The sequence below is a fragment of the Artibeus jamaicensis genome, unplaced genomic scaffold (genome assembly GCF_021234435.1).
Source record: "Artibeus jamaicensis isolate MK-2021 breed Jamaican fruit bat unplaced genomic scaffold, CSHL_Jam_final scaffold_660, whole genome shotgun sequence".
Lineage (NCBI taxonomy): Eukaryota > Metazoa > Chordata > Mammalia > Chiroptera > Phyllostomidae > Artibeus > Artibeus jamaicensis.
The window spans coordinates 2,871,742-2,886,138 of NW_026522052.1; the positions used below are offsets into that span (position 1 = coordinate 2,871,742).

Here is a 14,397-nt window from a genome sequence, read left to right on the forward strand (position 1 = left end):
AGGAGCTTATGACATTGCAGTGGGGGGCTGAGGTGGTGGCCAAGGGGTGGGAGGCCCCGAGCATGCCTGGACACCCTCCCTTGCTGTGGGGGAAGGGGGCCACTCTGCCTCCTGCTTGGCTCCTGCTGCAGATCTTACCTTCTCGGTGCTGTGAGACAAGCATTTTTGTGAGGCAAAACTGATCTCCTCAAGGGTCAAGGGCAAAGGTAAGGAGACTGGCCAGTAGCCTCTGCTTTGCTGGCTGGCCCTTTCCTCCTTCACAGGCTATGGGCCTCATGCCTTTGCCACCTGGGGGTGCTGGGCTCTGGCTAGATGAACAGTGACTGTGGCACCCTGGTCTCCATCCTGCCTTCCCTCTGCTAAACCGAAGGGGTGTGGGGCCCTGCTGGGAGAGGGGTGTTACTCTCCCAGAATGGGAGTGCTCTGGGGGTTGCTCTAGATCCCCCAACTTCCCTCCCTCCCCACTCCCTCGTTCCCCTCTCACCCTCCTTTCCCCTCAGCTCTGTATCCCTTTCCTTTGTCCCAAGAGATCTCCAAAAGGGGAGTGTTCTAAGGGACTGTGGCTCTTCTCAGCACCAGGCACAGAGTTGCCATTGCAGCTGCGATGGGGCCTGCGGAGGATGGAGAGCTGGGGAGGGCTTGTGGCTCCGTAGCCAAGGCTTTATGCCTTTTTGCTTTGCCACCTGCAGCCAGAGGTCGGTGCCAGCTGTTATTTTGGGGCCCTGCCATGGGAAATGGTCTGCAGGTGGCAATAGGCCATTTGCCTTCAGCCAGAGAGGGGGCGTTGAGCGTTGGCTGCAGCACTGGGGCTCTTGTCCACTCTGTCCCTCAGGCCGAGCGAGTCTTCATGATAAAGCATCGCTGCGGCTGGAGCAGGTTCGCTCTGAGGACCAGGGCTGGTACGAGTGCAAAGTGCTCATGCTGGACCAGCAGTATGACACCTTCCACAACGGCAGCTGGGTCCACCTCACCATCAATGGTGAGTACCAGCCACCTTCCCCGGGAGGGGGCAGCAGCCTAGGAAACCTGCTCTCCGAGGCGTGGTCAAGGGGACGCCTCTCTGCACAGCACCCCATCCCCATTCCACATCCCTGCTGCGGAGAGGAGCCTCGGAATGCCGGGCTCCCCGAACTGTGTCCCCTGAGCTGTCCCCCAGGGCCTCTGAGGTCAGTGTGGTGCCTGGGAAGAGCAGCTCCCTGTGCACGAGGCGGCGCTTGCTGTGTGTCAGAGCTCCATGTTGGGGAGGCAAGAATCTGGTTCCTGAGAGCAGGAGTGGCAACTGCTGGCACCACTTCCTGACCTGGGCAAGATCTGCCTCCCTGCTCTCCAGAGGGGTTTCCAGAGTCCACCATGGCAGCCTTCCTTTTCAGGGTGACGTTTGGGTTCCTTGTTAGGTGCATTCATTCGCGTAGCATGTACTGAGGGTTTGCCAGTGTGCCAAGCCTGGCACCAGATGGTGGGAAGACGAAGCTGAGCAAACCCAGGCTCAGTCCCTGCCTATACTGGGTACGCTGTCTGATCAATTGGATGAATCCTGAGAAAAGTAACAGTTTTAATGGCGATCAGTTATTTATAGCTCAGGTTAAATGAGTTGTGCTGTGCACAATGCATTTCAGGCATGCAGGCAAGGAAGCCCTGTGCCGGCAGAAGCCCCAGAGTGCGTGCTGGTTCCAGTGCTGGCCTAGGCTAGGGGCCTGGGTCTTCCTAGATGGGAGTCCCCCTCATGTCACTGGCCGTCCTGGCCTGGGAGAGGAGCCTCTGGGGAAGCCAGGAGAAGCTGGAGCTGTGCAGAAAATTTGAAGGAGAGTAATCCCCTTGTGTGAGGAAAGCAGGCTGTTTCTGTTTTGTTTTTCTGGCTAGACCCTTGTTCTTCTTTATTCAGTTTGTTACAAGATGTATCCAGCCACCCCTGTGTTGCAGACCTGGGCTAGTTCCTGAGGCTTCAGCAGCGTGTATGCTTTGGAAGTGCACACACAGCTTGGGTCCATCCGGTTTTGATGTCTGCGACGGTAGATGCTGTGCTTGGGAGAGAGAAGCTGGTGGTGTTTCTGGCTTAGGCGCTGCCCTCAGTATTGATCTGCCCTGAAGGACGGCTCTGCCTGCCCTACCTTGCAAGGCTGGGTCATTCCTCTCAGGGCTTGGGTCAGGCCATCCCCCTTCTGGATTGAGAACCCCTCCAGGGTGCTGGAGGTACAGAGAATTTTAGCCAGAGCGCTGACCCCTGGGAAAAGTAAACTCAGAGATGCAGCCCTTGGTCACAGTAGGTCCAGGCTGCTCAACCCATTAGACGTAGTTGGCTCTCGTCAGCCAGTCCCAAGAGGCTGATGGGAAGCTCATTTTAAACCTTGGGTGGGCTGTCCCCAGCACCCAGCAAGCTTTGAGTCACCTCCTTTTGATGCCAGCTGTTGTGTGTGCTGGGAATGAAAACTCATCTTAATATTAGCCCAAGCAAAACATAATTAGGAAGGTAAATCTGCTGCTAAAAGCTTCACTGACTGAACACTGAGCCAGAAGTCCCCACGCTGCTTTCTTTCTCTCTCGTGCCCTTTCCTAAGCGAGGCTGGAATCTCAAAGCACCTCCCCCCGTTCCTTTCGCATCATCCTGCCGGTGTTGGTTTCAGCAACTTGAGAGACTAGGCATTCAGCAGACGCCCACGTGACAGGAAGTAGACTGTAGTGTGGAAGTGTGTGTTCTAGTACGTCTCTGTCTCAGTTTGCACCAGTGGGAGTTGATTCTCTGGGGATTCCTAGTTGCTTGGAGTGGAATTGGCATGGAATAGACCCTGAATCCATGTCATGAATCCTGGGCATGTTCGCCCTATGACCTTGGGATTCACCTCCCTAAGCCTCAGTTTTTTCCGTTACCCAAAACAATGCCTATGTGCAAAGCCGTTGTGAGGCTTAGGGGTGAGAGAGCGCCTTGCCCAGGTCTGAAATGTTCATTACATGGGGGTATTTGTGTGTAAGATGCTGGCCACCTTCCTTGTCCAGAGGAAAAATGTGAAGTCGGATGGAGGTGCATCCACAGGGATGTGGCAGCACAGGACGGTACTTCAGGCTGGAGGACGGAGAGGACTGTCATAGCCTGAAAGTCCTGGTGAGGCCACCAGTAATCAACCACTCAAACACGTTCTTGAACGTCCACTCTGGCCAGCACTGGGGGTACAGCAGTGGGCAGTCAGGTCCTGAGACAGTGGCCCTGTGGGCTTTGGGGCATGGGCAAGGGGGAGCTTCTCCAACCAGGGAGGAAGAGTCAGCCAGGGGCAGGGCTGGGAGGCGGGGAAGAGTATTCCAGGTGGAGGGAACAGCATGCCCGGAAGCCCAGGGGAAGGAGAGCTGCTACACCCAGGGAACGCAGGTGGGTGGTTTGTACGGATGGGTTAGGCAGAAAAGCTAAGGATGTGCACCACCTGTTTCAGGTTTAGACCCAGGGCTTCTCCAGAGCACTTTGCCCTTCCCAAGGAGCCTCCCTCCCAGATGGGTAGGGCAGTGCAGCCGCCAGGTCAGACAAGAAGGGGGATCTTTCTCCCCATGTTCTACCTCCCCCGGCTCCCAAGTTCGGCGCTTCCTTCCAGCGTAAAGGTCCTCCTTGCTGAAGGAGGGAGCCCGAGCACTAACCTCATTGCTTCTGAGTGTGCCTACTTCATGTCAGGCGTTTTCTGACTGGGGGTCACCTTTGGAAAATGAAAGGCCAGTGAAAATTAGAATTACAAATTGTCTCATTCTCTTGGTGTGTTTTCTTGAAGATCAGTTGTGTGGCAACAAGACCGAATTATTTCTTTATCACGTATAAAATACCTGAAAAGCCCAAGCAAGCCTCACTCCAGGTTGGCGAATTCCACGGCAGAGAGGCCAGCCTATCTCTAACGTGCACTATTAATTATAGGGCACTTGTAAAAAAGAATTAAGACTGGAAATGCAGCTGGCAAGCTAACCCCTAATTCAGTAAATAATCCAGAGTCAAACCATTATTTTCCTGAAAACTTGAACATGTTCAAAGCACTTTCTTGATTAGCACCTAAATAATAAAGTAATTATGTAATTTGCAATTAATTTGTCACTTCAGGACATAATTTAATTTATTATCTTTCCTTTAAGTTTAGTACCAGGGGTAACAGAGGCTGCGGCTGTGCTGGCTGATTGCAGGGTGGGGGTGTGTGGCTGTGGGGGGGCTCTGCTGGGGAGGAGAGCACATTTCCGTGCAGGGGAAGAGGCCGGAAGTTAGGGTTACAGGATCCCTTTTCAAGGATGTGGATGATTTTGGCCTTTCTTTGGTGTATTAGACATTGGATCGGAATTGGCTGCCTTGGGGATGTCTGTTGTGTGTGGTGGTGTATGCTTTTTAATCCATTCAACACTCACTCTCCCAGTGTCCCCATGTGCCCACACTGAGCTAAGGGCTTGGAAGGTCAAGGAAGTAAATGGTCCTACCGCATTCATGATCATCAGGAGTTTTATGTGTTTGCATTTGTGTTGGTTTGTAGGTGTGTGAGAGTGCGCCTTCATTCATTCATCATTCATTTATTCATTGTTCATTCATAGATCCATTCAGCAGATACTTGTTGAGTATTTTATTACACACCAGGAACTATGCTAAAAGCTGGGCATGCAGTGGGGTTTGTGGAAAAGACCTCTGTTCTTAGGAGAGTTAGTGATAAATGCTGTAAAGACACTCACAGAGTCTAAGGGGATAGACGACGCTGGAAGTGCCATCTCAGATTCAGATTGGCTGACCAGGCAAGGCGGACATGGCATCTTAGCAAAGACTTGTGTGACTGAAGGAGGGAGGTCTTTGTATCAAGCTCCAGGCAGAGAGGACAGCAAACGCAAGGGCCCTGAGGTTGGATGATCTTGGCACATTTGAGAAAGACAAAGAGGGCAGTGTGGTCAGGGCACAGTGAAGGGCAAAATCTGGTGGGCGAAGCTGGCAAAGGGGCAGAACCACACTTTGACTGGTTCTCGGGGCAGGGCTGTCTGAAGAGGAGAGGCCCCGAGGCATGCGTCTCACGATGCTCCAGAGGCTCCCGGGGAGATGCCACTGGGGAAATACGCAACACGTTGCACGCTTACATGGTACAAGCTCCTGTTTACACACTGCAGCTCATTCATTCTGCACAGCAGTTCGGAGGGTGGGGGTTTAGGTAAAGCCCCAAGAGGCTGAGTCACTTGCCCAGGGTGGCACAACAGGTGTCAGGCTGGCACGGTGAATTTGGTGCTGAGCTTGGGATGCCTGGAGATGAGCTCAGAGTGCACTGTGGGCCTGCAGGGCAGTGTGCAGAAGTGGGGCCCTCCTTGTCATTTCAGAAGACTGAGGAGCTCATGGTCCAAGGGGTCAGGATTGACCATATTTCCTCTGGAAGCAGCTCAGAGGACATGAGACCATGTCTCTTAAAAGCTGACTGTTCAAGAGGATGGAATTTCAGTTAAACTTCCAATCTAGGTGGTGGTGGAGGGGGACAGCCTTGTGCAGTTAGAGTAGTGGTAAGCAGCAAGCAGCCTGTCTTTTGGGGATGAAGGCAGAGAGCCTAGGTGGAGACAGATGGCGAATGTCCCAGATGCGAGGGCCTGGCCAGGCTGGGTGGTGCCCAGGACGACAAAGACGGAAGGATGGTGGAGCAGCCCATGGAGCTGCTGGCAGACGCAGGCTCAGTGGAAGCCAGGGGAGAGCTGTCTTTCTTGTCCCCTCATCCCGGTGCTGAGCTCGGTGCTGCCTGATGGGCGCTCAGCAAACATGCATCTCTTGGGAATTTGCCAATTACAATGGATAATATTTAGAATTTGGACACTGCCGGGCTGCCTTTGAATTCCAGGTCTCTCCCTGTATGAGATTCATGGGCAGAGCACTGTACCTGTCTCCACCTTCCTTCCTCCATCCTTAGGCTTTGAAGAGCATCACGCAGGAGCCTGTGCGGGCCATGAAGATCACATGGGCGTGCTGCCTGGGGCGGGCGGGCACGGCGTGGGGCAGCCGCCTACAATTTTCACCCTGAGCCTTTGTGGTCTCTTTGCAGCCCCTCCCACCTTTACAGAAACACCCCCCCAGTACATCGAGGCCAAGGAGGGTGGCAGCGTGACCATGACCTGCACAGCCTTTGGGAACCCCAAGCCTATTGTCACCTGGCTCAAGGAAGGGACACTCCTAGGTGCCAGTGGGAAATACCAGGTACGTGTGGGTCTTTGTTGGGGCCACTGCACTCCCTTCGGCCTTCCTTGGCCCCTTCTTGCTCACCATGGCTGTCTGCACATGACCATGGCACTGTGCAAAGGCGCAGAGGAGGAGGAAACAGCAGGCAGACCGGCTGGGGTCTGTGTGGCTGGAGGGAGATGGCAAGCGAGGCACCTGCCTGCGTATCCCTGAGATGCATGAAGCTGAGGCCGCCTCCTCCTGAGGGTGGTGTTGGCTGGGCCCCGGGGTGGGTGCTGAGCCCCGTCTCTCCTCGGCCCCAGGTGAGTGACGGGAGCCTGACGGTGACATCGGTCAGCCGGGAGGACAGAGGTGCCTACACCTGCCGTGCATACAGCATCCAAGGGGAGGCCGTCCATACCACCCACCTGCTTGTTCAAGGTGACACGGATTCCTCTGACTTCTCGGTGCCCTGGGCCCTTTTAGGGACTTGCAGCCCAGCAGATCTGCCGTGGGCACAGCTGGGGGCACGTGGAAGTGGGCAGCCCACACATCATGATCTTCTCTGCGGGAGCTCCCGTGTGGCCGGCCGTGGCTGTCACACCAGTGGCATGAGGCCTGGTGCTGGGTGGGAGGTTCTGATTTCTGTATCTGCCCAGGTAGCGTTGGCATTTGGCAGAGCTGAGGTCCACACAATCAGCACCTGGCGGTGCCAGTCTGCCCGGCCTGGGGCCTCAGTGTGCCAGAAGCGGGGGTGGCATCTGGGTGGCAGGGTTTCTTCTCTGCTGAGCCCATCCGCCTGCTCCGCCTCCCACCCACGGCCTGCTGGGGGAGCTGGTGAGGGTGGTGGCAGCAGCTGGGGCTGCTGGGGCTGCTGAGTGAGGCACATGCTCTTCCTGTATTTTGATGTGGAGTGTGAGCGGCGCGGTTTGGAGGAGAGCTGCCCTCTGTCAGTAGGGAGCCAGCCAGGTGGCAGCTGCGGCCTGTCTGGAAAGCTAGTGCCAGGAACTGCTGCAATTCTACCTTCCCTCAGCTCTGCTCTCCCCGCCCCTCTCCCTGCGCTGCCCTCTTAACCTCCGCCTGGTAAGAAGCACAGGCCTCTTGCTTTTCTAGCGGCAGCATTGGTCCTTGCTCTGAAGGAGTGGCCTTTCTCCCTTCCGGGTGCCTCTTGCTCAGGGCTCTGTTGGAGAGAAGGATGGGCTGGCAGGGCTTGGGGTGTGTATGTGTGTGTGTTGGGGTGTTAGGTGGCTGGTTTGGGGAGCCAGGACTTACAGAGGGGTTAGGCATGGGAGCAGGGGGCAGGTATGTGCCAAGGTGTCTACAGCTGGCTCAAGGGGTCGGGCACATTGTGGCCACAGCAGCACTGTCTGCATCTCTGGGACCTGTAGGGAGAGTAAGGACTGGAGCCCTGACAGCAGCTGGGAGCGTTTCCATGACAACTGCCTGGGGTTGCTCTGCTGACTCTGGGGCCAGTGCTGCCCCGCTCTCCCCCTGGAGTTCAGAGCACCCTTCCTGAGGCATCTCAGAGCTTCCTGGGAGGCCTTGTTCTCCCTGCCCCTGCAGGTGAGGTCATGTTTGTTTCCTGTGTCCCCAGGGCCGCCCTTCATAGTGTCCCCTCCTGAGAACATCACCGTCAATATTTCCCAGGATGCTCTGCTTACCTGCCGGGCGGAGGCGTATCCCGGCAACCTCACTTACACCTGGTACTGGCAGGATGAGAATGTCTACTTTCAGAAGTGAGCAACCTGCCCGAGCTGTGATGGGGGGGCGGGGTGCAGCCAGGTGTGCAGGGGCAAGGCCTCTGGGCCAGGGATGCTGCAGGCTGCCTTGGGCTCTGGTCCTTGGAGATGGGGTTGTCAGTCCACAGTCCTACTCGTGAGGGCCTGGAGAGGGGCCCTGGGAGTGCGAGGGCCCGTGGGTCTCTGCTCAGGCGCCGGGGTGAAGGATTCAAGGTGCCGCCTTGCTCTGGGGTTTCATGGAAGGGCCTCTCCCCGCACCTGCCAATGCCCTCCCCTCTGTGTCTCCTTGCTGCCTTGACAGTGACCTGAAGCTGAGAGTGAGGATCCTGATCGATGGGACCCTGATCATCTTCCGGGTGAAGCCCGAGGATGCAGGGAAGTACACCTGCGTCCCTAGCAACAGTCTGGGGCGCTCCCCGTCGGCCTCAGCCTACCTGACTGTGCAGTGTGAGTAGGGACAAGGGAGCACCTTGGGGGGCGGTGGCTCCGGCAGGTCCGGGCCACCTTGGGCAGGCTGCAGGCTGGAAGGCAGCCTCGAGTCAGGGAGTGGGTAGAGGTGTGGCTGGGCCCGGAGGCCAGGCAGCCGAGAAGAGGCCCATACCTGGGCTGGTCAGCTGAGGTGAAATTGGCCCTTGTTGGTCTCCTGTGGGCCACAGAAGCTGTGGCTGTGTACTAGCCAGTTCATGGCATCAGCCAGGCACAGGTGGGATTCGGGGACCGGCAGACCTGAACAATTGCCCTTGCACTGAGTGCTGGCCAGCACCTGTCAGCACCTTGAACGAGAGGCTCCCTGGTGCTTTTTTCTCAGGTATCTGAGGAAGTGTAACTTGAAGCTGCGTAGGGTTAGATTTCCAGGTAGTTCCCTGCCTTCCCAAATCCCAGAGGGGGTGAGGGGTGATGGAGAACCCTCTTCTGGGGTTAGCTGATCCAATTCCACCACCGCCTGGCTCCCTCCTGGCTTCCTGGCCTCCCTCCCCCCAGGAGGCCAGAGTTCCAACTGAACCAGATGCTCCTCTGCCTGAACAATGGGCAGCTTTTGAGTGAGCACCACCATTCAGTTTGCTAATCTCCAGTACTTCAGGGTCCTTGCTGCCCCACCCTCCTGCATGCCGATCATTGTGAGTGAGAAGGATGAGTAATGAGGATGAATTTCTTCCTTTTGATTTGCTGATGGCCCTGTCACTCAGACAACAAAGGCCCCAGGTTGTTGCTGTAGGTGACAGGCTCTCCGTCACTGAAGGAGCGTGTAGGAGAACTGCTCACCCCAAGGCGCGCAGTAGCAGGGTGAGGAGTATGACAATCTGGAGATGTGGCTATGGTCAGCATTCAAACTGAAGACAAGTAGAAGAGCCACTGGCGGCCCCAGGGGGCGGGCGCCTCTCTGACCCCCTTCAAGAAGCTGGGTGTTTGCACTGTCTGCCCCTGAATGGGCGTGGAGGTGGAGCCCAGCTGGACCTGAGCCCCTTGGAGCTCTGAATCTCTTGTTCTTACTGTTTTCTTCTCTACACCATGATGTTGCTGCGTGGGGCAAAGGCATCATTTCCCCACTTCTGCTGTCAGCAAATTGCAAGGACTTAACAGCATGCTATGAGTCCCACCTTTTTAAGAACTGTGAGGTCCAAGAAAAGCTTTGCGACCCAGGACATCAGGTCTGTCCCACCCAGACTTGCAGCAGGAAACAGCAAGTCAAGAACCTTTTCGTAAGTGACTTACCATGTGCCCCAAGCTGTGCTGAGCGCAGAAGAGCGAAGGGGAGGAAGGACTCCTCTTGGAACAGCACCTTGGCTGGTGTCTACCACCTGTGCAGGAAGGTGGCAGCGGCAGAGGCAGAGGGAGAGAGCCAACAGCAGGGAGTCGGCAGGAAGGTGCTGAATCCTGCTGGGAGTAAGCCCCATGCCCAGGGCTCTGGGCCGTGTCCTGCTGAGAGGCGGGTGTGGCTTCCCTGCGCTCCAGCCCTCGCCCACTCCGACTTGTCCCTTTTTACCTCCTTCCTGCCTTCAGAGAGAATCCGGGGGGTGAGATTTTCAGGTGGGTGAGACAAGGATCTTTATTTCTGTGAAAAAGCAGTGTTCAGAGTATTTCCCATTCACAAACCCTTTGAAAACCTTGGAGGAAGAAAAAAACCGTCTCTACCATACAAAAGTAGGAAGCTATGTCTAAATATATAACTCGGCCTGGTATTTATGTAATACTGTTCTCTGAAGAGCTCCAAATGCTTAAAGATCCCGCTCATTCATCCCCACCGCCTCCCTGGAAGTTCTGGATCTTTCTTCCTGGTAGCCCCTGGGGGAATGGCGGAGAGCTGAAAGGTGATGACTCACCCACCGGAGAGGACGTGGGGCTCTCGCTGTGGCCTCAGGACCAGTCATCTCTTCTGGGGCCCAGGCTGGCGCAGCATTCCAGCTGCACAGAGGGGAAACCGAGGCCTGGGAGGTGGGGCACCCGGCAGAATGGACATGAGAAGACCCAGCTGAGCTTATTTGTGCCTCCGCCCACCTCCTGCGTAGGACTGCCACTCCCCTTGGCTTAGGATGTGCAGAGGGAGGAGCTGGCTTGGTGACGAGGGCCTGAGACAAGCAGCAGGTGGGGGAGGGTGTGGTCAGATGCTGACTCTGAGGTTGGGAGGGCCGCGCCCCCCCCCCCCCCCCCCCCGGAGGTCCACAGGGAAATGGACCGGAGAGCTCCCGTCCCCAGAGATGTTCAGAGTTGAGGCATTTGAGGAGTGCTTCAGACCAAGGCAGGCCAGCACGTGCCTCTGAGCTTTCAAAGCAGAAGTGCTAAAGGATGCCGTAAGCCGCACACACAAAAGAAGTCTGCAGCCCGCGCTGGCCCCCGTGCGGACTCTGGGCGATAAGCCCAGGAGGGCCGGGTCTAGTTTACCCTTCGCCAGGAGGGGCCCAGCACTCAGCACTGGGCTGCCCAACAGTGTTTACTGAGTGGGCGGAGCGTGTGGAAGGCTGGACTTTGGGGGTGCTGCGGAGGCCCGGCCTCCTGCCCGGGCTTCTTCCTTCTTGATGCCCCTTGCGTCTCTCTTCTCTCCCACCCCGCCCCACCCCTTGCAGATCCAGCCCGTGTCCTCAACATGCCCCCCGTAATCTACGTGCCCGTGGGGATCCATGGCTACATCCGCTGCCCTGTGGACGCAGAGCCACCGGCCACTGTGGTCAAGTGGAATAAGGATGGCCGCCCCCTGCAGGTCGAGAAGGTGCTAGAGAGATGCATGTGGGGCCCCGTGAGACACACCCTCCCGACACTGAGGTGCCGCTTCTCGGGGCCTGGTTCCCCGGGAACTTTCCTGTCCCCACCAAAAACTCCGGGAAGGCACAGAGCTGCTTCCCATGGGGGCCTGCAGTCTGGCAGGGCGTTGGGACACTCTGCCCCCAGGGCAGCTGGTGGGCCCATCCGGCCCAGCCCTGGCCCTGGCGGGGTGGCCTAGGTGTGTACCCCTGACCCTGGCTCCCCATTCTGCTGCCTGTTCCGGCAGAACCTGGGTTGGACCTTGATGGAGGATGGCTCCATCCGAATCGAGGAGGCCACAGAAGAGGCTCTTGGCACGTATACCTGTGTGCCTTACAATACCTTGGGGACCATGGGCCAGTCTGCTCCCGCACGGCTAGTCCTGAAGGTGAGGCCCAGGACCGCCATTGGCCTCCTAGTGGGCGGGTGCCCCAAATGCCCGCCCTCACGGCCTTGCGGTGTTCTCCCTAGGACCCCCCGTATTTTACGGTGCTACCGGGCTGGGAGTACAGGCAGGAGGCCGGCCGGGAGCTGCTCATCCCCTGTGCGGCCGCAGGGGATCCCTTCCCTGTCATCAAGTGGAGAAAGGTACCTCTGGGTTCCGGAGCTCCGGGAAACGTGGTGGAGGGGAAGGGCCCAGCAGCGGCCCTGTTCTGATGGTCCAGGTGCTGAGGAGCCAGGGGGACGTCCCCATAGGCTCCCGGGACACAGGGGTGTGGGCCGAGTGCTCAGGCACCGACCTCTGCGTCCGCTTCGCCTGGCCCTGAGGTGTTGGTGGCTTCTCTTCTCCCCCGTCCCACCCGGCTCCTCCTCTGTGCCCTGTCCTGCCTCCTCTTTGCCCCCTTGTTTGGCCAAGGTAGGGAAGCCCAGCAGAAGCAAGCACAACGCCCTGCCCAGCGGAAGCCTCCAGTTCCGAGCCCTGAGTAAGGAGGACCATGGGGAGTGGGAATGCATCGCCACTAACGTGGTCACCAGCATCACTGCCAGTACCCACCTGACTGTCATCGGTATGGGGCCAAGGCGGGTGGGTGGGTGGGTGGCTGGGGGTCTGGGTGCCGGGGACTGCGGGTGGCTGTCCCCAGATGGCTCCTCCAGGACTGGGAGCCTCCCACGGGCAGCCCTAGCCTTCTGTGGACTCTGTGCGAGGGAGATGACACGGGGCCTCTCCTGCGGAGGTCTTTTCCTGATGGGGACAGGCAGGATGCACCCAGCAAACCCCCGACACAGAAGTGAGGCACTTGCATGGCCAGTAGCGGCTCTGGGAGCTCTGAGGCCAGGACCTAGTGCGGAGGCTGCAAGGCCTGGCATGGGGGGGCCCGGGAGCAGGGAGGTGCTGAGGCCCACTGGCCGGGCCTGGCCCAGAGGAGGGGACTGCTGTTTCTGATTCCTGGGGCACCACCAGGCATTCTGCTGCCACTTACCTGGCGAGGTGTGTGTCCCAGCGCCACCGTGCGCACCAATTTGCCTGCACTTCTTGGAGCAGACAGCTACAGTTGTAGCGACGAATGGCCCACACTGTGGGGCCTTTGCCGCCAGTTTTAGGCTCCGTCCCAAGAGGCGCCTCACTGTTTACAACTTGGGAGGCAGGAGCTGCGCTGGCCCCAGAGCACACTCGTTGAAAGCGAGGGCACTGGGGACGACATGCCTTGCCCAGTATCACATCCCTGAGAAGCGGCCAGTCTGAACTCAGGCCGGGCGAGGTTGTCGGCTGCTGGCTGTGCCGCCCCTGGTGCCCGCAGTTGGGTAGTGTGGCCATCTCAGGAGGCTGGGACTTGTAGGAGCGGGGCTTTCTGGCTTTGCCCATGACCTTCAGGGAGTGTTCTGTGCTCGGCGGTGAGCACAGGACTTTGTTCCAGGGTGGCCGAGGGGTCCGGTTTCCCTTTGGCCCGTGGTCCCAGGGCTGTGCCCTCTCCTGCTGAACGGACTAGACCGCTTGGTGGGCTGGGTGTCCCCCTGTCCTCTTGCCCGGGGGGCCAGAGTGTCAGCTTCTCAGAGTGCACCCCATCCTCACTCACTTCACACGCGATACCTCCTTTTGCTATTGATGCAGCAAGGTTACAGCTGCCCAGCCCAGTGGGCTCAGTTCTGTGCTGTTGGGAGACCGCAGTGGACTCAGTTTTCCACTTGGTCTCCAGGCACCAGCCCCCATGCCCCAGGCAGTGTCCGGGTCCAGGTCTCCATGACAACTGCCAACGTGTCCTGGGAGCCAGGCTATGATGGAGGATTCGAGCAGACATTCTCAGTTTGGTACGGACCTCTGTGAGTCAGCCCCGCATGCTTTGCTCTCTGCTTCTCCCTCCCCACCCCCACTCCAGTCCCTCCCCAGGGTGGGTGGAGGTCATGAGAAGGCTACGGTCCTTTACCAGACTGCCAGACCATGAGGCGTGTTGACACCACAGCCCCGTGCAGGATGGGTGTGTCTACGGGACTCTGGGCGTTCCTGTATTCCTGGCCCGGGAGGTTTGGGGAGCCAGTCTGGGCTGTGGCCCTCTGCTGCTTCCATGGCCTCTGCCGCTTCCTCCCAGCTTATCTCCCTGCGTCCCCTGTGTCCGTGGTTCATCATCCGTGTCCTCTGGAGTCTGGAAGAGACTTCTCATCATCAAGGGCATGTGAAGCAGCCCGGCCAGAAGTGCAGATGCTGATTTTCATTCTGCCCCTCCCCAGTGGTTCCAAAAACCAGTGTGAAGGGCCGTTCACCTTCCCGGCCGGGCTTCCGCACCCGCACTTTCTCTCTCGGGCTGTTCCTGTTGTGTTTACATCTCTGTTACTAAGTTAGGCAGAGCAGTGGTGCGCTGCCTTTGCCCAAACCTTGGGTTACACAGAGGTCTCAAAGCTGCACGAATCAGGCTGAGCAGCTGAGGGACAGAAAAGGGGGAGGGAAGGCACCACTGACCCCTTTCATCACCTTTGGGTTTCCCTGTCCCCACATTGCTACCCTGAGCCAAGGACCGGCCACCCAGGTCACGGGGTCAGCCCTGGGCGGGGAGGAGGAGCCCCCACACTTCTTCCTTGAGAAGGAGGAGACCGGGCTTGTCCGGGTGGGCGTTCCCTGCCAGACTCTGCCAGGGCCTGGGGGAGGAAGCCTCATTCTCCAGAGGAAATTGCCTGCAGATTCAGGGAGAGCCCTCGGTGCACTTCTCAGCAGCGAGGGAAGCCCAGAGGGAGCCTGCTCGCCTTCCCTCCGTGGTGAAATGGCGCGTGTTTCCTGGTCTTTGTCCTCGGCATGTTGGCTGCTAGAGAGGCAGACTGGGCCTGGGTGGTGAGCCTGGGGCTCACACAGAGCACCCCCCACTCTAG

The 14,397-nt window shown here is 58.0% G+C and overlaps 1 protein-coding gene across 2 annotated transcripts in view; it reads left to right on the top strand.

Annotated features, from left to right (window-relative positions):
- Positions 1-14,397, top strand: part of IGSF9B (immunoglobulin superfamily member 9B) — a 48,859-nt gene that overhangs the window by 11,693 nt on the left and 22,769 nt on the right. The window contains exons 3-12 of one of the 2 annotated variants that reach the window (XM_053659466.1): positions 833-979; positions 6,012-6,163; positions 6,448-6,565; positions 7,719-7,860; positions 8,165-8,310; positions 10,926-11,068; positions 11,348-11,488; positions 11,572-11,688; positions 11,957-12,107; positions 13,236-13,359. In XM_053659466.1, the coding sequence (XP_053515441.1) occupies positions 833-979; positions 6,012-6,163; positions 6,448-6,565; positions 7,719-7,860; positions 8,165-8,310; positions 10,926-11,068; positions 11,348-11,488; positions 11,572-11,688; positions 11,957-12,107; positions 13,236-13,359 (1,381 nt within the window). The remainder of the gene's footprint in view (positions 1-832; positions 980-6,011; positions 6,164-6,447; positions 6,566-7,718; positions 7,861-8,164; positions 8,311-10,925; positions 11,069-11,347; positions 11,489-11,571; positions 11,689-11,956; positions 12,108-13,235; positions 13,360-14,397) is intronic. The other variant, XM_037138284.2, reaches the window with a different exon arrangement.